The following is a 21,009-nucleotide window of genomic DNA, read 5'->3' on the forward strand; positions in this document are numbered from 1 at the left end:
CAGGCACCGGCACCATTGCCTTTAAAGGAGAACTCCGGTCAATTTTAACATTGAGCTCATTTTTTTGTACATTTGGAGTGCTGTCAGTACAGAGAACAACGACAAAAATCGGTGTTTCCTACACCGTGTTATCCTCTTTTTAAAATTTGCACCCTGTTGACTTCAATGGGGCAAGTTTTAAACCTGCTTTTAGGCTCTTAACATCCTTGATGTGTCATTACAAGTGCACAGGTCATGTGAGTGATTCCTTCGGAGTGAACGCGGGTGAATCTGACTGCAGTAGATGTGAAAGATATTAATAAAAATGATGTTTATTCAGCCAGCGCACATACCTGTATTTACATCCTGTTTTCGGTCGAAGTCCACAGTAGTCGATTGTCGAGTTCACGCGCGTGATCATATGTACTAAACCTATGCGCGTGAACTCGACAATCGACTACTGTGGACTTCGACCGAAAACAGGATGTAAATACAGGTATGTGCGCTGGCTGAATAAACATCATTTTTAAAATCTTAAAAATACTCTGTCATTTTTTGTCATTCAGATAAGAGGAATGCAAACTGTAAAGGGTATACTTTTATTTCTGTAAACTCAAAATAACAACAAAACGTTGTGGTTTTGTAAAATAATTCAAACAATCAGGATGCGCTTTCTGCCTTCTTGGTCTCAGTCACGTCACAAAACCAACCGAAACTCAGTGGATACTTTCCTCACAGACATGAGATATATGTCTATAGAAAGCTTGAAATATCTACTTTTAAATAAACAAATTCAACTGGAAAATAAGTTTTCTCTGATTATGTAATACGCATATCAGCTAGACGTGTCCACTAGCTACTGCGGAGACGACGAGTCAGCATCGTGACTTAATTTATTGATAATGTTTTCGGTGTTTTTGGCCGCAGAGATTATTAAAATGTTTAGACAGTCTCCTCCGGATTTTTTTACGACACACTCATAATCATCACTTTTGCCGGTGGGCTGTGTGTGTGTTTGAGCGCTGGTTAGGCTATGTAATATATAGGCAAAAAGGCTCTTATTAATGGCTTATTAATATAAATGCGCGATTAGTTGACTAATCACTTAAATGAACGACTACTAGTCGACTAGACAAATCTTTAGTCTAGGGCAGCCCTGATTAAAATAGAAAGTAGTTATTTTAAATTGTCATATTTCACAATATTACAGTTTTTTTTTTTTTTGTCAAATAAATGTAGCCTTGGGAGGTTTGTTTTCATTAACAATAAACAAATCTTACCGACCACAAACGTTTTGAGTGGTAGTGCATGAATTTATGTAGCAGTGGAAAGATTGAAATGGCAGTACATCATCTGTAATATGAATGAATGTCTTGATTCTACAGGTTTGGCAGTGATGCTTCACGGTACGTGGTGAAGCTCGGGGATTATCACACGCGGGAACAGGATGATTTTGAACGCGTGCTCTCTCCAGAGCGCATAGAGGTGCACAGGAAGTACCGAACGGAGAGCTGGGAGCATGACGTGGCTCTGGTCCGGCTGAAGGGCGCCGAGGGGAAGTGCGTGGCCTTTAACCCTCATACTAACGCCGCCTGCCTGCCCGCACCTGGCAGCAAGTGGGGCAAGAGACCTGCGTCTTGTGTCATCACTGGCTGGGGAATGACAGGTAATGTTGGGTTGTGCTTACATGGGCACAATATTGGCAGGTCATGAAATGACACACACACACACACACACACACACATATTTATACATATACATATACACTCAAATGTTTGGAATCTTTAAGATTTTTTGGTAACACTTTATTTTGATGGTCCCTTTTGAACATTCTGTGAACTATAAGTAACGTTGCACCTATGTGTCAACTAACTCTCATTAGAGTATTAGTAGATTGTGCGTTTAATATCTGCTAACACTTTATTTTGATGCTCCCCAACAGATATTCTACTGACTATAAGTAACTTTGTATTTTTAATAGATTTTAAAATGTCAATTATTCCTGTAATGACAGAGCTGAATTTTCAGCATCATTACTCCAGTCTTTAGCGTCACATGATCCTTCAAAAATCATTCTAATATGCTGATTTGGTGTTTAAGAATATATATATATATATATATATATATATATATATATATATATATATATATATATATATATATATATATATATACAGTGCTATGCATAAGTTTAGACACTCATGCTAAAGTTGACTAAAAAGAGGAATAAAAAATCATCTTTTGGAAATTGAACTTAATGCCTTAATTTAAAAAATTAGGAAAAATCCAACCTTTAAGGACACCAATTTTCTTTGTGAATGAATAATGTATCGTAAATAAATAAATGTTCTTCCTTAAAATTCAGGGTGCATAAGTTTGGACACCCCTATGTTAAATTCCCATAAAGGCAGGCAGATTTTTATTTTTAAGTATTTAAAAAAAAAAAAATGTTAGGATACTATGCATCCTGATAAAGTTCCCTTGGCCTTTGGAATTAAAATAGCCCCACATCATCACATAGCCTTCACCATACCTAGAGATTGGCATGGGGTACTTTCCATAAGATCATCTCTCAATGCAAATCAAACCAGCTATTAGGCTAACTGAAATAAAACCATGCCAATCTCTAGGTATGGTGAAGGCTATGTGATGATGTGGGGCTATTTTAATTCCAAAGGCCAAGGGAACTTTATCAGGATGCATAGTATCCCGGATCCATGAAGTAACTGGCCTTTAAAAATAAAAATCTGCCTGCCTCTATGGGAATTTAACATAGGGGTGTCCAGACTTATGCACCCTGTATTTTAAGGAAGAACATTTATTTATTTACGATACATTATTCATTCACAAAGAAAATTGGTGTCCTTAAAGGTTGGATTTTTCCTAATTTTTTAAATTAAGGCATTAAGTTCAATTTCCAAAATATGATTTTTTATTCCTCTTTTTAGTCAACTTTAGCATGGGTGTCTAAACTTATGCATAGCACTGTATATATATATATATCGTGTCTTATTGTGCACGATTCATCAATCCATGTTATAAAATGGATTAGCTTTTTATAACAAAAATCTTTTTTTTTTTTTTGGAACAACATGAAGGACAGAAATGTCATTTTGGGGTAACTGTTCCTTTAAATGTGCTGCAAATGGTATTTTACTATTTGTTTTCCCCATATTTTTCAGACACTGAGCATCCCAGCACTCTTCTTCAGGCCTGGGTTCCTCTTCTGCCCTCGTGGCAATGTAAGAAGCGCTATGGCGAGCGTTTCACAAGCCACGACATGCTGTGTGCGGGCAGCATGACGTCTGACCTGAGAAAGCATGCTGACAGCTGCCAGGGCGACAGCGGGGGTCCGCTAGTGTGTCAGGGCGAGGCAGGGCGCTGGGTACTGACAGGGGTCATTTCCTGGGGTCACGGCTGCGGTGACCCCTCGTACCCAGGTGTGTATTCACGGGTCAGCCGTTACCTGCTCTGGATCGAACAGGTGACGCACAGCACCGCCCCTCTTCAGCACTGAAGCACCAACAACCCGCCCGTCACACCTCAGAGACCCAGGACTCTATGAAAGGATAAACAAGAGCCTGAGAGTGTTTAACACCTGCTACATGCTTTCAACACCCTGGATCTTAATTCCTCTGTATTCTATCTGTACAATTCAATTTGACATCGTTAGCATTTAGAGATTAGGAAGTCTAGAGTCTGGGAAGGTTTTCATTCATCTAGGACACTGTAGAATGACCAGTGTGATGCTAAAGGGACAATTCACCTTTAATAATATTCGCTCATCATTTACTCACCCTCTAGTTCCAAACCCGTATGAGGGTTAGTAAATGAGGATCGAATTTTCATTTTTGGGCGAAGTGTTCCTTTAAAAGAGTGTGCGACATGTGATTCTACTGTGCATTTAAAATGTTTCTAGCGCCATCCAGAGGCTGCAGTGCATGTTAATGTATGTATTGTCTTTAAAAGCCATTTGATGCAGCTACCCAGGCCTTCCGCATGGTATAGAATGATAGCTAAAGCTGAGTTTTATTCTGTGAGGTGGAAGAAAACGGAATGGATTATTTTACTATTCTTATTTAACTGAAGGCTTGAACTGCAACTCTAATCTTCGTGGAAACATTTTCAGTGTTGTGGATTAGACCAGTGAAATGAATCACGTAGGCTTTTTTAGATAGCGACAGTCGAAGTGATCTTTAAAACCATGTGTCTTCTTGTATGTGTCATACATTTAATGCAGTTTTTAAATCATGTACAGTAAGTTATGATATTTAACTTTTCAAATTGCCATTCATTTACTATCAGTATTGATGCATTAACATACAGCTCTTGAAGATAAATGACTCAATATGTTTTGTTTGTCTCAGTCTAAGTACAAGTTATAGAATGGCATTTTAGAATCATTATAGCGAATAACCTAATGTGACTTTCTCTTATTTGTCATGGTGATTTAATACGTGTCATTATGTAAAGGTAGTATGGCAATTGATAATGGGGTTCGTCCATTCAAAGGGTGAAATCAAGAGGAGTTTCTCATTTCTAATGCGTAGAAAGTGCAAGTTTGTGACTGACTATATTTTGGCTGAAAGTCAGTATAATGAGATTTTATTTTGTAGCATCTGTACTTTGTTCTGTGAACTGTGTGTTTTCATCCAGTGGGTGGCGATATTGTGTTTTTTTTTTTTAACTCAATTCTGTTCTGTGCTGTATATAGATTCTAGATTATTCAGTCTGTTTCTTATTTTAAACCCATTTTGATTTGTTTCTTCACTGATTCCATCAGAATTACAGAACCGAATTCATGCAAAGAATGACAGATTTTTGTATTTAATTTGAAGAGAAAAAAGAAAGCAACAAGGGCTCTTTAAAATGCATCATTAAGAGAGGCAATAGGCAAATAAGACGATGGATGAGAATGTAAAAGCCAAGAGCTTCATATACGTCCAATTTTGTCGTGATTGCACTTTTAGATGTGATGAAAATCTGAATAATTATTTCCAGTTGTGCAAAATATGGGCTGGGTGAAAATAATGTGACATTTAAAGTTTCCAAAATTACAAGGAAGTCTAAATCATGTTCGTTTTTATGTGTGCTCTATTGATGCAACAAATATTCGCAGAATCTCTCTCTTAAACACACTGAAATTACTTCTAAAAAGCCAGTTAACATTAGAAAGTTCTATTCAGCCTGCTTCATAATTAATGCATATTGTCGTACAAATTATTCTAATAATCTGATATTGCCTGCTAAATTATTTAACAGGCATATATTATTCATGTATGCTTAATATTAGTGGAGCCATGCCTTCCAATGGGCCTGCATATTTTTATGGCATTATATTGCTATAAAAAACCCAGGGCTAAACATTAAATGGTGGATTTTCAAGAAATAGGAACAGTTAAGATCTCAAAGCACTACTTCAGTTTTTTTGCTTAGAGGGTTTTGTAGGTATATGTTCTGGAGATGTATCAAATGGGAACTGGACTGTATCAAGTGCTTCTCCTCTCTGAAGACTAACTTATGTGTTTGGATGGTGTCTGCTTAGATCTTCAAAAGCCATTTTAGAAGTAAACTACACAGGACTCGCTCTCAGAACACTGCTTAAAGCTACATCAGAGCTTTGGGACTTTTCATCAAGGGCCGTGATAAGGAGCTAATCTCCCTGACTCTGGAGAGTGTTGATATCTGTTGCATGTCATGCAATCATCTGTTTGTACGTTGATGATGTTCTCAGTCATTACCAAGTCTTTGAGTTTCTGTAAAAAAAAACCCTGCTCTGAATATTTTCATGTGTGACAAGTGCCAAAATAAAGTGACCTCTTCTTGTGGCTTTGGCGTTGTATTGCTTCACATGGTTTAATTGTAGGCTATTAAAATACATTTTTGAAGATTATTTTTACATTTCATATTGATTAATTTAATCTCAATTTGAATTAGATTGTAACAAGACCTATTATACCACTGCAATAAATGTTTTTGCACTTAACATGTCATTAAAACAATAGCACAAAAAAAAAAAAAAAAATATATATATATATATATATATATATATATATATATATATATATATATATATGGGCCATTCTACAGAATTGGTGCAAACTGCTGTCCCACAACCAAAAAACACATTTAAAAAGCATTTAAGTATTGAAATTTTAGAAGTTTACTAAGATCCTTTTATTATCTATTGAATCCCACAATAATATTTAAAATATAATTCATCATTTATTGGGTACTTTCAATTGGGAGTTGGCTGTCCTGAACCCTAACCCCTAAATTTTAACTTGTGAAAATGATAAAGAAATGTTTTTTTGTTTTTTCCCCCCAATTTTTTTCCATTGTTGGTTTTAAAAATATCTTTTTGATTTCTTTTAAAAAGTGAAGTTAAAAAAACAAACATTTATTTTATATTTTATTTTTAAATCATGAAACTTTATGTTAAAAAAATGTGTCCCGCATTTTCACGTCACTACCGAAACCTTTTTTAGTCCATTGGCTGAGACTGATTTTAACCACACTTCTACATTTTTGATCAGGAAATATTCCTGTGTCCCTCTCTCTCTCATAGCCTCTCTTTCATTGTAGATTTTGAGGGAAATGTGTTCAAAAGTCTGAAAATCTGTGTGTAACTGGAACGTCACTGCCAAACACCTTTTTTTCTGCAATTAAGCTAACTTTTTTGGGTGTTATTCCATAAAATTTCGTTTTTATGTGTGTACAAATGCTCAGAACTGTGCTAGTAACCATACTGGTTATCATCTATGAACTAGGCTCAAAAGTATCTAAAATTGTCACTACCGAAACAGTCACTACCGAAACATGTGGTGAAGTTTCAGTTGTGACGTCATGTTTTTTTTAGCGTTATTAACCAGTAAACCATGTGCTGATTAGCATCTTTTAGCAAGGCACAAAAAGATCAAAAATTGTCACTACCGAAACAGTCATGACCAAACCATGTCATCATTGTTTTGGTAGTGACAAAAGGGAACAACTTAATCATTTATTTGGGGGAAATAAACAAAACTGTTGTACCATAATGCAAATCATTAGTATTTTAGTATGTTTCAGTAGTGTTTTAGTATGTGAGTTAAAATTCTGTAGTGTGATGTAGTCACTACCAAAACATTACTGTCACTACTGAAAATGTGCAGTCACATGGGATGTTTTGTCTAAAATAAAGTATACTGAATTATCAACTAAGATGTTATCATAGTGTTTGGTTCAATGTATATTCAAACTAATGAATCCTTAACTTTGATAACAGTATGATTAACGTAATGCCTTTTACAAAGAAAGATTTTCAAAATACAACAAATTTATAAATTACACTTGAAATATTGTTCAAATTTTAATTGTTATAGATTTACCTGTGAAAACTTTTTAAATATAGTTTCATGTTTTTTGTATTCTCTCTTGATAACCCTTATGAATAGTTGATGCCAATGTAATTCATCATTCTACACAGCATATTGGACACAAATCTTTGTCGTGCAGTGTGAGTCATCAATATTTTTGGTCTGTTCTGGGAAAGCTACATGTGCTAAAAGTGAGTTTGTCAACTATATAGCCAGGCATATGCTGTCTGTCATATATGATTTTATTTACATTTATTTAATTTCAATTTGGTTTTAATTGATCACTTAAACAGATTATGTTTCTAATAGACTGTTTAATTATCAAACGGTAAAAAGAACCTAGTAGGTAAGGTTAGGTACCCTAACATGACAGGGGTGTAGTAGTGCATGGATGAGGAGCTTAGAACTTCGGGCTGTTTTGTGAAGAACCCTCCCCGCGCGCCCGTCAGCTGCTCTACTCTCGCGCATTCGGCGCGCGCTGAAGATGGCGGAGCAGCGCGAGCGAGCGGCGCAGGATGCGCTCACGAGACATCAAAGTTCTTTCTGTGGCGTCCAGTTGATTCGGATTCTCGCGACCGCTCTCAAAGCGGGCATTTAAAACGGTAAGGGGATGCGTGCTGAGTGCTGTGTTCCACGGGGCTGTTTGCTTTTTCTGGAAACACACACATACACACACACACACTGGTTTGGCGTTGACTTCAGTTGCAATGTGGCAGTCCGCTAGATGCAGGAACATCTCGCCTTCAGTCTTGATGCATGAGGACTTGAGTGTTGCGTGACATGTTCGATGAAAGTGGTATGTACTAGTGGATTGTTTGTAGATTGAAGTCAAATCAATGCTATTGTTTGCAAAGTTGCAATGTTTACAGTTTGCTTGAGACCATCAAATTCTCTACAGTCAGTCAGTAGCCTACAATAGGTGGAAGAGACCTGTCAAAATGTGTGTGTCTCTAGAACGGGGTTTGTAGTTTATTTTTAGCTTGTGTTAAGCTTTTATATCATAGTAATGGAAATCAAGGTTCTGTTGCACAGTTTTGTGCTGAAATGGGGTTGTTAATTTATTTATCTGTAGCAGAGATTGACCAATATTGCTTTTTTTTTTTTTTTTTTGACAAAACAATTTTTAATTGTCTGACATAACCGATTTTTGCTGTTGACAATAATGATGATTAGACCAGGAAAATAGATATTAAAAATTGATTAAGAATGTTTGATAAATAACAACAAGCCTAATGATCTATATGTAAAAAAAAAAAAAAAAAAAAAAATTTTTTTGAATGCTTTAATTTTGCAAAAGATATGCTTTTCTTACTTGAGAATAATTGGCTGTTATTTAAATCATTGTATAATTTTCCAAAAATCATAAATTAAGTTCATAAATTAAGATAATTGATTAAATTGAAAATCGTGAGTATCGGTTACAAAATATTGTTTAAACCAATCAGTCTACCTCAATTATAAAGGATCTTTTGTCACTGTTATCTCCATGTAATTCAACGCACAAACAAACCTGTTGATGATGTATCTTTGTGCTAAAACATACAACCTGGAATTGTTTGCTGTGGGCATTTGGGCTGTTGCCAGCGTGCAGTCTGTGATATTCTGCCAAGGTGTGTGGGAAGTTTCTCTTGATGTGTTTATTTTGTCTGTGTTTTGCACATCAAAAAAATGATAATAATGTTTTAGAGGGAATAGACAAGATGAAAATATTTGTTGTCATTCTAACATAAGAATATCAGTTAAATGACATATTTCAAAGCACAGGGGCCTGCTTGCTTTTGAGATGCTTGTTAAGTTTCTAGTTGTGAGGGAATAACTGGACTGTGTGATTAGGAAAGCATCTGTTTTCTTGCCTGTGAATACTCACACCAAGATGGTTTCACTGGCTGTGTATCCGAGATCCGAACACATCCATTTATGTGATTTTTATACCATTTTTATCTGAAAAATGAAGTCTCATTTAATGTGCTACTGATAAGATGTTTGCGGGTTAAAGGAAAACGAAAGTGGACAGACACAAAAGGCCATTGAAGTTTTGAAAGAAATGACTACTGTTGCTGCTGGTGGAGTGATGGCACATTTGAAATGAAATTACGAAAATCGTTTTTTAGACGTTTTAGCTTCGACTCAGTAATTACATTTGGAAGCTATTGAAGTAGGAGAAGAGAGAAATAAAAGAGCTTCCGCCTCCTTTGAAATGAACCTATTAATGCCTCTCATTTGACTGAGGAACCCAATGAGTGCTGGTCAGAGAGCTGAAGATGAATACTACTCATTGAGTGCCTCATTGATGTCCTTGATGAGTCAGATATAATTAAACATTGTTGCTCATGGGCTTTATTCTCCAGACTGTAATTTGCTTCATGGAGAGCTTAATCAGTGCTCAATAAAAGTGGAGCCAAACCTGTTTATGTGCTTACTGTGTAAATAGACCTACCTTGTCTGCACACGACAGCCTCCTCCTTCAATCTGTCATGCCCTGGATGCACATTAATAATATGCACGCACGCACTCTTATCACACTTATTTTTTGTAATACACTGCCATGCACGCAATTTATATGAATGCTAGTCATCAGCTACTTGTGTCCATTTGACATCAAGTGCAATGTACAGATTTTTGTTCAGTCACAATAGGTAAGTCAACAAAGCTGTTTGTTTCAGTGTTAATGGAGCAAAACCTGCTTTAGTATATGAAAGCTAATCCTTAGTGCAAACCAAGGCCAAGGGTTGTAGTCATTCATTGTTTGATTTGGCTCTTGACTTTTAAGACACACATTCAACACTTTGCCAGTGTTGCTTAGAGCAGGACTAATTGCTATATTTAATGGCACTGAACAAAGTGAGGTGTGTTTGCATGTATTTAATTAATTCAAATGCAATCGTGTAGTACCCACAGTGCGCCCATTGGCTGATAATAGTTTATGCAATGCTTTTTCATTGCTGTTTTGGAGTTTGTTTTGTAAGTGGGTTGGCGTGGTGTGGATTCTGTGGAATGCTCCAATGCCTGGTTTCTGGCCTAACCAATATAGTGTTCCTTCTTCAGTTCCCAAAGACTGAGTTGCTCAATGTGTCCCTGAATTCTCAGAGCATTGATTTCAATTTTAATTTATGAACTATAAGACATTTTGTTGGATTCTGTTCTTAAAGGCAGTTGAATTTACTATTGCAGCAATTAGTTCCAAAATGTAGCCATGCCTATGTAAGCATCGCACATAGGCCTACGCATCCGACACAAAGCCGGCCGTTTCAAAATGTAGACTACATGATTATGCTGTCCCCTAAGATCTCTTTTTGTTAAATTGTAACAGTGTTGCATGTATCCTTAACAGATAAGCCTATCTCACAATGCACATACTGATTATAAACATACTTGTTTGAAATAGTTCGGTTGAATTAAAAATGGACTATTTTACCCAATGCATTTTATGGTATCATGCTGTTAGCTTAGCAACATGGTAATGTCTAAAAGTGCATTCACACTGTTGGAATTACCGTAATTACAAGGTTTCGACTTGTAAAAAGCATTCACGTCGTAGAACTCGAAAACCCGACTTGTACCACCTGACTGCTGCAGATTCATTTTGCCATTGATAATGTTGCCATAGAAACGCATAAATCCGAGTCTGAAGAATGTCACTTGTTGTCATTGCATAATTATGATAATTACAACATGGCGTGAACACGGTATAACTCCTGGGTGTATAGCTGCTTTTGTGGACATGAAGCAGCTAAACACACAGGAGTTAGACATTAGCATGTTGCTAAGCTAACAACATGATACCATAAAATACCTACACAAATATTGGATAAAATAGTCAATTTAATTAATCTGAATTAGGCAAGGCAAGGCAAGTTTATTTATATAGCACATTCCATACACTGTGGCAATAGTGCTTTACAGAAAGGAATTAAAATAATCACAAAAATAAAAGCAAGGAAAATTAAAACCGTTATAAAAGAAATGAAAAGAGATATATGATACAGTTATAAAATGAATTGAAAGAGTAAAAAGGTGTATCATATTTTTCACAACTCCCAGTTTTACTCTGAGATTTTCCCATGGTGATTAAACTGTGTCTGATTAAACCATGCATGGCGGAAACACTGATTCATAATATAATATATCTATAATCTATATATAGTGATCAGTGGTCCGTGATGAATGGCGTAAAGTTAATCACTCAAATTTCACAGATTGCTTTATGTCACAAAAACATTGTAACAAAGACCAGTTTTAATACAGTACCATTTATAAATTTTCATCATTTTGAAATTAGATGTAGTTATTTGGGTTATTGGTCACAGAGCTCTTGCTTCAGTGTTATGTGTTCGACTCAAACACGTGATGTCCTAATAGTGAATGCCTGACTCAGTGGTATGAGCTTCCCACATGCTCTTGAAGGCAGCATCTGATGCATAGGTCCATTTCAGTCAGGATGCTGCCTTAGAAGGTTTACAACAGAGCCTGTGTCTATATCTTAGGGCCAGTTATCAGTAAGACTTTTAAAATATGATTAAATACCCTGATAGATTGAATGTCAGCATGATGTGTATAGTATAATGACAAACAATGGGGAAAATCATCCAGAAGGTCTAGACTAGTCTGTATTTTAGTTGCCTGTTGTTTTCTGTAGGATTTACATTTAAATTGGGATCTCTTGGTATTGCTTTCTTCACTTAAAGTTAATGTTGTATAGCTAGAGCTATCATTTTTGTGTTGTGTAAATGGCTGAGGGTACTTGTAAATAATCCTTTTGTTGGAGGAGCCGTCATGAGCATCTATGGTGGAACATTCACGTTTAAACCAACAGGTGAAAATGTCAGTTCAGTTTTGAGGATCAAGATGCTAACAATAGAAGGCACGCAGAGGTAGCGTCTTGAAGTCTCCTAGACAAGTACGTCCTGTCCCCAGGCAATAGTCTCCAAGCCTTGTTAGCCGACAGTTCCAGCTCTCTCCCCGAGAAGGAAGTTAGGAATGGATGGTAGCAATGTTGAAAAACCCGGTAAGGGGGGATGGTGGCGGGCTGCTCCACGGGGAGCCAAGAGCTGTCTGGTCAGGGATCAAATTCTCGCACTGTTGGCTTGCTCGCATCCATAATTCATGTGCTTTTTTACTTGCAGACGAAAATGGAAAATGTGCTGTGCTTTTTCCTCCAACTCTCTCCTGCTCTCTCGCTCTTTCATCCAACTATTCTCTCTGACATGAAAGAGTCCGCTTGAAAGCAGGCATTATTTGCTGGGAAATCCATAGATTTTTGGGGTTTGTTGGATTTTCATATTTGTATGCCCGTACTCATTCCTGTGGCTCTCTGCTGACTTATTTTCCTTCACATTGCACACTAACATGCTTTCATATTGGTTAGGGATTTGCAAAACTATGTATTTTCAAAATAGGCTAGCCTGTGAGTTGCACGAGTGACCAGTTGACTAATCACCAATGACCCTAATTGCACAGGAAATTTAAGTTTTTGCATTAAAACACAACTAGACTTGGACTGTTTTTAACCTGGTGTTTAAAAACGCAATGTTTGTGGTGGGATGTTCAAAAAGAGCAAGCACAAGTAGCTCTTTTTACCCCAAGTACCTGGGAGTTTAGGTGTGTTCACTATTCCATTCCATGACGGAATTACCATAATTGCTCAATTCCGATTTGTAAGTGTTCACATCCTCGTTGGACTCATAACTACAACTTGTAAACTCAGGATTTTCTGAGTGCTCTGCACTCAAAATGGCATGGCTTCAGCATTAAAATGTAATGAAGTAATTATTTCATAATATTTCTGTTTAATAATTAATATAGTTGAATGCCTTAATAATGCAAGAATAATCTGAAAGTCTGAGGACGTGAACAGATCCAAGTAGAATGCCGGGTTGTCATCTAGTAATCACATTGCGTGAATGAATCATTTGGCATTAGCATGTTGCTAAGCTAACAATGTGATCATTTGAACAGTAAAATACACACAAAGACACAAAAATTGTAACTCTGCAAACCCAGTGGCGCTACTTGGGAGTATGGACTCGTCTTTGTGTAGAAATGACGAGAGGAGTTGACATCTGACAGGAGTTATCACATCCTGACATCACGTGTCTTTACGGGATGTGTGTGAACGTATTCTCTGTTCCGGAAAATCACTGGCAGTGTGAATGAACCAAAATCAAACGATCCCGGGGACAAATCCCGGGACACATTATCCGTGTATTTTCCGGAATCTCTGTGTGAAAGGGGCTTTTGATGTCTGCATTTACATCTGCAAGATGTATTTCCTGTTAGACGTTAAGTAGACATTTAGAAAATGTCTTTAAGATGTTTATGAATGTATGTAAAACTGCTTTTTCTGAGACGTTTATCAGATGTTTTTCCAGATGAAGCGCACTTTAGCAGACATCTTAGAGACGTACATGTGCTATCTGGGACATACATCTGTAATACAATTATAGTTTTACACACAGATGAAGGCCAGGGCCTTATTTGCATCACATATATGTTTTTTTTGAAGGGACTTTATGCTATAAAGATGTTTACGCTCCCACAAAATGAGATATTATGTGTCCTAGAAACCACCTTGTCAGATGCCGAGTCTGCATTGAGCACAGCAGGGAATGTATTTTCCTCTCCAAAATCTGTTAAGTCAGATAAATCCATTTTCATTCAGTTCAATGGTTTTAAGTTGGCAGAGAAATCGTTTCCCCCCCCCCCCCCGCTTTTTATCAAATCGATTACCCATTCAGGCTTGTTTGACCAGCTGAAAAAGCTAACATGGCCATCTGCTGATATTGTCATAATAATGTTCACACACCAAATGTTAGAACTGGATGTGCGAGACTAGTCGATACTGCCGCTGCTAGTCGACTTGGAAATAGTCGTTTACATATATGCACATTTTATGTTTTGCTTTATATTTTCTTTTTACAAAAGCTACGTTTTAAATTACAATCATGTTAATGTTTCATTTTAAAATGAGTATATTATTTTGAAAAGCATATATCTGGAGGAGAAAACAAAATAGTTTCATATTACCTCAGTCCTCAGATTTTGCATGCCTTGGTTTTCTTTGTGGCTCTCGCAGCGGGTTCAGAGAAATGTTCACATTTGGAAGATGAGCAAGTGAGGGAGTATTTTGAAAGCCTACACAAATCTTTTCCCTTTCTTCATGTGAAAGTATATCACAATATAGCTTGCTTATGCGTCAGTGGCAAAATTTCGGTTTAAATGTTAATGAAATGAGTCACACATCCCAGGTAAACCCCTGCAGAGCGTCATAATCAGAGATCAGACTGTATTGGGTTTGCTAATAGTATGTTATTTACAAAAAATGTTTTCCGCATAGACTTGCAGTTTATTGAAATCAGAATAATCATCTCCTTATTGGCCTGCTGGTTAACTTATCAGTAAATAGATCTACTGTAGAACAGAATTCACCTTTCCTCTAACTGAGTGGATTGATCTGACATCCCGGGTTACCTGTGAACATTCGACTTCCAATGCTCTCCAATTGTTTCTGTTTACAGTTAGTACACACTTAAACAGTGTTGGGGAAGCTAATTTGAAACAATTTCTCAAAATTTAAAGTATTACAGTCAAGCTACCATCATGTAACATAAAAAATAGTTAGTTATACTACAAGCTGCTAAAAAACACCAACCCGATCTCATCAGAAAATGCAGCTAGTTTGTGAGGTGGCAAATTTGTACAATGCGATTTGTATAAAAATGTCAAATTTGTAGAAGAAAAGTATGAAGATCCACCCCTAAACCTAACCTCCAGTGGGGCGTAAGCAGATCATACAAAATTGTGTGAATGAGAACATACGAATTAGCCACCAATTTGCCAAAACCGAAATCTAGTTATGATTTGCCATGAGAGTGTTGATCAAACCATAGCTTGCTATTGTGCATTCAAGCTTTTTAGAGGGCAATATCTTTTTAAATATTTAAGAATTGGATGATAAAATTTAGTTCTGCAATTAGAGCAGTCTTATCTTGCACAGAAACTGCATTTAATAATTGGCTTCAGTTTAAACTGATACATTTACACTACTGTAAATGTATCTATCTAGTAAACCAAAGCAATTGACTAATGTAACAGAAACAAAAACAGTGATTAACAGTGTTTGACTCGATAAAAACAAGACAGCAACTCAAATCAGTAAATCGTTTATTTGAACCTGTTTGTTTACATGAACCATTTGACCAAAGGCCATGTTCACAACGAAAGGGAGTAAATAGGATGATGCGAGTCTTTGTGCTATTGCTTGCTAATAGATGTTGATAATTGACTTTAATTGTATCCGGTTAGATAGTCGCCACACCACGTCACTGCTCATTTGCATTCATATGAAGACTGCTTATCTTTGTTTTATGGCCTGTGGTCAATTCGCCAATTCTCATTGAATTGATTGACTTCCAATGACTCATTCGCTGTCAGTGTGTTCACCCCTCGACATGGACGTATTCAGATGCTCTCTATTTTCATTAACATTGGGTATGTCTTTTTTTTTTTTTGTTTAAAGTGCAAATTACGATGACCCATTTAGATTTGTTTTTCATTAACCGAAGGGCCTTTCTGCATTCATCACTGACACCGCCATCTACAAAACCATTAGTTTATTTGTTTGGTGAGGCTGTGTGAATCTTCATTCCCTTAAAATGGCAGATTTAAATGACTGTTAGGTTTTCTTCGTGCCGGATTGCTTTCAGTCTTGCATCATTTCCTTGTTATGTGCTTTGGACTGAAGACACTTCAAAGACTGTCGTCTTCATTCCAGAAGTGGAAATCCCTCATTATGGTTTTTCATGTTTCTCAGCAATCATTTATCTCACTCTGTTTTCTGTTCGAGAAATCTGTATAATTCAAGGATTAATCCATGATATATTGCAAAGGATGAAGCATTTGTTGTTGATTCCTGTTTTTTCACAGTCAATCCAAATCGCTTTTATAAACGAAGATAGATGCACCCAGCCTCATGGTCTATGCCAGTGCCGGTCACGTAATTCATTTACTCTCCGTTAGCCAACACGCGAATCATAATTAGCTCAGTATTTCTGCATCAAGAGAGCTTGATCTTTGATTTCGTTTCTACATCATTGCACAGACTGATAACTTTTTAAGGGAAAAAAATGTTTCTTTTTTTAAATGTTATGATAGCACCATCTCCCATTTTTCTGATGTAACCAGAAGTTAAACATGTTCTTGAAATAAGACACTAAGGCCCGGTTTCACAGACAGGGCTTAGACTAAGCCAGGATTAGACCATAGATCAATTAGGACATTTAAGTAATTTTTATAAACATGCTTAGAAAAAAACATTACCGATGTGCATCTTAAAACTAAAAAGGCACTGATATATTTTTAAGATCAGTCAGTGCAAGTTTATTTCAGTGGAAACAGCTCAGACTTACATTTTAGTCTAGGACTAGTCTTAAGCCCTGTCTGTGAAACCAGGGGTAAGAATTTTATTTCTGGAGCTCCAAAAAACATATTAGGGTCAGTCAGTTCTCCCAGGGTGGCAAATCCCGGTTTACTGTGCCAGCTGCACTCCTGCATGTCTTCATCTTAAAGGGACAGTTCACCCAAAAATAAATATAGATACATACAAATACACATACAGATTTGTAATGACATTAGGGTGAGTAAATGATTTTCAGTAAATTTTCATTTTGGGTGAGCTGTCCCTTTAATTATTAGGGCCTGCCACTTAATAACGTACAAAATTATTGTTTGTACTCTAATGGATCTCTTTAATGCAAACAGATGATATTTTGTTTCGCCTTGAACTTGAACACGTGCCTAAGGGGCTGACCTCTGCACGGAGAGCAAACACTGACTATTGTGCTCCACAATACCGCTTTGACTTGTTTTAAAGCAGTACTAGCCATTAATTATAAAGATGGCGTGTATGAGGTGCATACATTTGCATAAATTTGCATCTTTAATACCATGGCAAAAAGAAAATAGTACATGTAATTTGATGGATTGTTAAGCGTGCACACAGAACTAGGTTAAAGTGAAGTTCATTCTAAAATGGAACAAAATATTTATATTCTTAGCAAGCAAATGATTTGGTGGCTCACAGGCACCCATGAAGACATTTTTTTCTAGTTATCTGGTGAAAAAATAGAAAGAAACGCACACAAAAAAAGGCTCACTCCATTTTCTCATTCAGCAGCGTTTGGCTGTGTAATAGGATACTCCACTTTTCTTTAGTCTTTCTGAATCCACAATGAGATTCCCTCTCTCGTGCTGCCTTTTGAGTAGCGGCATTAGCCGAGGGCTTTGTCACTGCAGGATTGTGGGAAATGATATGCTTTGAATTCGAAGCAGGTGCTTTTAGATTTTTATAAAAGGTCGGAGGAGGATAAATGCATTGTGGTCAACAGTTAGGTTAAAGGTTGTGGCCGTCAAGCAACAGTTGGAATGATTGCATGTTTTAAATTCACTGTTCACAATGGTTCCCCTATCATAATGGTTAAATGTGGAGGTTTGCAGCTGCAGGGCGTCCCACAGGACCTCTAAATCCCCCTGCCTGTACTTAGACTGAGCCGAGCATCTCTCAGAATACCCGTAATGCTCTGCCTGTCTCCTGGGGCGCAATCAACTGAAACTGGCCCGTAATCTCATAAAGAGAGTGAGAGAGAGTACTTCAAAACTCAGCGTCATATTATGAAAATCTTCACCTGTGGTTTTTGGCACGGAGTCTCGCAGCCACGCTGTGCACGTGTCATAACAGCGGATACACCTTGTCATTTAGAGCTTTCAGCACTGTGAGATCATAGAGTTCACACTTGATAAATTATGCATGAGTTATGAACATCCTCTGAGAGACGAGTTGTACTTTCGAAAGAGATGTCTTGATTGTGTACTTCTGAACATTAACGATGTTGTCTAGGTCCTGCGGAGCTCTGCTCTGACTTTGCCGCATCTGCTCCGGTTTGCCGTCTTTAGCCGTGTCTTCTGCCCCACAGTTGTAATAACTCTTCCGTGAGCTGTAGTTGCTGTCAGTGACAGGATGGAAAGCTTGCCAGATTCAACCTCGGGCCCAGGTTATGGGAGGTCGTCCAAGAGCCGGTTTTCTATGGCATCTTTCCATAGGGCTCCACAAAGAAACTGATTAAAGGTGCTTCTGCACTGTGAGAAACAGGCGACAGGACTTGAGCTCAGGCCCGACAGCTGTTGTCAGCTGGTTTAATTAATTTCTTCAAGGCGCAGTGGATAACTTTCTATGTTCTCTGTACTTTCAGATTTTTTATGAGTATTTGAAGTTGATAAGGAAGCATCTGTTGTCCTTTAAAAGTGGTCTTCTTTAAACCAAGGACCTCAGAAAGATGGAGCAGGGCCCCATAATATATACACTTGTTATAAAATTGCATGCATGTTATTATATTAATGTATTTACATACTTTATGATTTTGACATTGTACATCATTAATGATCATTTTAATGGCTTGCAGAGTCATATATACTTGCACATTAAATTTTAATTTAGCAAAATACATTTTAATTTGGGTTGGTCAATTAAATATTTAGATGAACTTTAGCTTTTTGAACTTCAACATTGGTTAAAGTTAATTTTGTATTATATACATATATATAGGGTGGTCCTTATCAAGTCCAAATTTTTTTTTTTTTTGCAAAATGTTAGTGTCTTAACCTCTTAAACTGTTCCTTTTAACCTTAAAATTAGAAATATGCAAAAATGTTGACCAAAAAAGGATATTTAGAGGTAGCTCAATCTTGTGGAAGATTGCCTATGTTAAGCTGTGCGGCGTTATTGTGATATGCAAGTAATATTAAAAGTTGCTGCAAATGAACTACATTTTATTGAAATCAGAGCAACACTGACATCACAACAATGACAACAATCTCAAAAAAGCACAAAGTTTTCAACAGTCCCTCATTTCTGATGCTCAGCAGCCAGTGTTGACTTTTTGCAGTCTGAATAGGTCCGTCGGTGATCTTCCACCACATGAAGGAGAAACTGCAATTGTTCTTCAGAGTATGTGAGATAGCCATTGTATTCTTGAATCAGAGCCACTCCTCTCTCGACTACTTTCATTGCATGTATGGTTGCCTGTGCCTCCTGATAATCTGCTTGATTCGGCCAAAGTTCCGGGTCAATTTCAAGGAACGTAATGTAATTTTTTTAACCAAAAAATGTGCTCTAAACCCAAACAATAACCAAGGTGATCATCAATAGTATTAATGTATTGATTCCACCAGGAAAGGTAAATCTGCTAAAACGGGTCATGGATGGATTAATTTGGATTTAGTTTCTACAATAAGTAAACTGAGATATGCTTCTAAAATACATATTTAGGAACATGTGGTGCATTAGATGTTTTTATGGAGATTCTTTTGAAATTTTACTAGCCAGGTACAATACCAATTCAAATGATCTGTTTTTACGAAAATCATGAAAATCTCAGAAAGTTTAAAGCTATTGAGCTACCAGTAATTATTATGTTACTGCCATACAAATTGGCATGCTGTATTTTCTTATATAAAGGAACAATTTGAAGGGTTAAGAGCATGACAATTGGAGACTTTAAAAATAAGGATCACCCTAATATATACACTATATACTGTTTAAAACTTTGGGGTCTGTAATTTTTTGTAAAAAATTGAAAGAAGTTTCTTATGCTCACCACGGCTCCATATTTTAAACGTAATTTATTCCATTTTCAGCAGTCATTCAGTTTTCAGTGTCACATGATCCTTCAGAAATCATTCTAATAAACATCTTTTATTATTATCAATGTTTAAAACAATTATGCTGGTTTCTTTGATGAAGAGAAAGACAACAGAGAGTGAACTCTAGTGTAAATGGATAATGTAATGTTCTAAAATAAATATTTAAAATGTCAAGCATCTCAATTTTATAAATATAAAAGAATGTTCAATCTCTCTCTCCCAACCAGCTGTCCTTTAGGCCCTGTTTACACCTGGTGTTTTAATCCGTCTCTTTTGTCCACTCCTACTTCTGTCCTGATTTCTTCGTCGGAAGGGTCTGTGGGCGGGTAAATGTATGGGCTTTTTCAGATCTTTCGATCTAATGGACAAAATAAGCTCATGCAATTTACATATGAATGCGACCGGAGACAAACAGAAAAACATAATGAGAGCATCAGCTTTCATTTCTGCTCTGACAGCCGCAAGACCACGCCGAACGCTGTGAGTGTGTGTTAGAAATCAGGAATAGTGAGAGAACATCGTGCTTGGTATGTTTTTCATCTTCAAACCAAAGTTTAAATCCCGTTTGGCTAGTGCGCTTCCCATAATATTTACGCGTTAGGTCATTAGGTGGAGTGTAGGCAGTCTTTAGTGGCTGTTTGAACACATTCAACCAACATGACCGTCTACACTACGAAAGCAATCCGGTCGAATGCGTTTTCGACTACCTCTGGAAGTGGTAGTAGACACAGTGTTTACACCTGTATTTAGCGTTGATCAATCGACCAAAACTATCTTAATACCAGGTGTATACAGGGCCATAGAGACCACTTTTCATGATCCAATCAGTTTCCTCTCCAGAAGTATAATAAGTTGCAAATGCTGTTTCCTGTTGACTCCTGTTGAAAATGTTGCTAGCATTATTGTGAATGTGACTTTGCATTATAAGCAGTATCATTACCACTACTGGCCAGTCTCGGAATAAAACAGCCGATTTCACCAT

The 21,009-nt window shown here is 36.9% G+C and overlaps 2 protein-coding genes across 2 annotated transcripts in view; both read left to right on the forward strand.

Moving 5' to 3' along the window:
* The window catches only part of LOC311306490 (neurotrypsin), a 34,572-nt gene extending 28,765 nt beyond the window's left edge, over positions 1–5,807 (forward strand). The window contains exons 13-14 of the mRNA XM_084434924.1: positions 1,365–1,645; positions 3,162–5,807. Coding sequence (XP_084291050.1) covers positions 1,365–1,645; positions 3,162–3,496 — 616 coding nt within the window. The 3' untranslated portion in view covers positions 3,497–5,807. The remainder of the gene's footprint in view (positions 1–1,364; positions 1,646–3,161) is intronic.
* A 1,664-nt stretch (positions 5,808–7,471) lies between these two features.
* ndst2b (N-deacetylase/N-sulfotransferase (heparan glucosaminyl) 2b) overlaps positions 7,472–21,009 on the forward strand; it is a 78,349-nt gene continuing 64,811 nt past the window's right edge. The window contains exon 1 of the mRNA XM_084434430.1: positions 7,472–7,936. The gene's annotated coding sequence lies outside the window, so the exon portion shown is untranslated. The remainder of the gene's footprint in view (positions 7,937–21,009) is intronic.

This window comes from Rutilus rutilus (genome assembly GCF_951802725.1).
Source record: "Rutilus rutilus genome assembly, chromosome: 16".
Taxonomy (NCBI): domain Eukaryota; kingdom Metazoa; phylum Chordata; class Actinopteri; order Cypriniformes; family Leuciscidae; genus Rutilus; species Rutilus rutilus.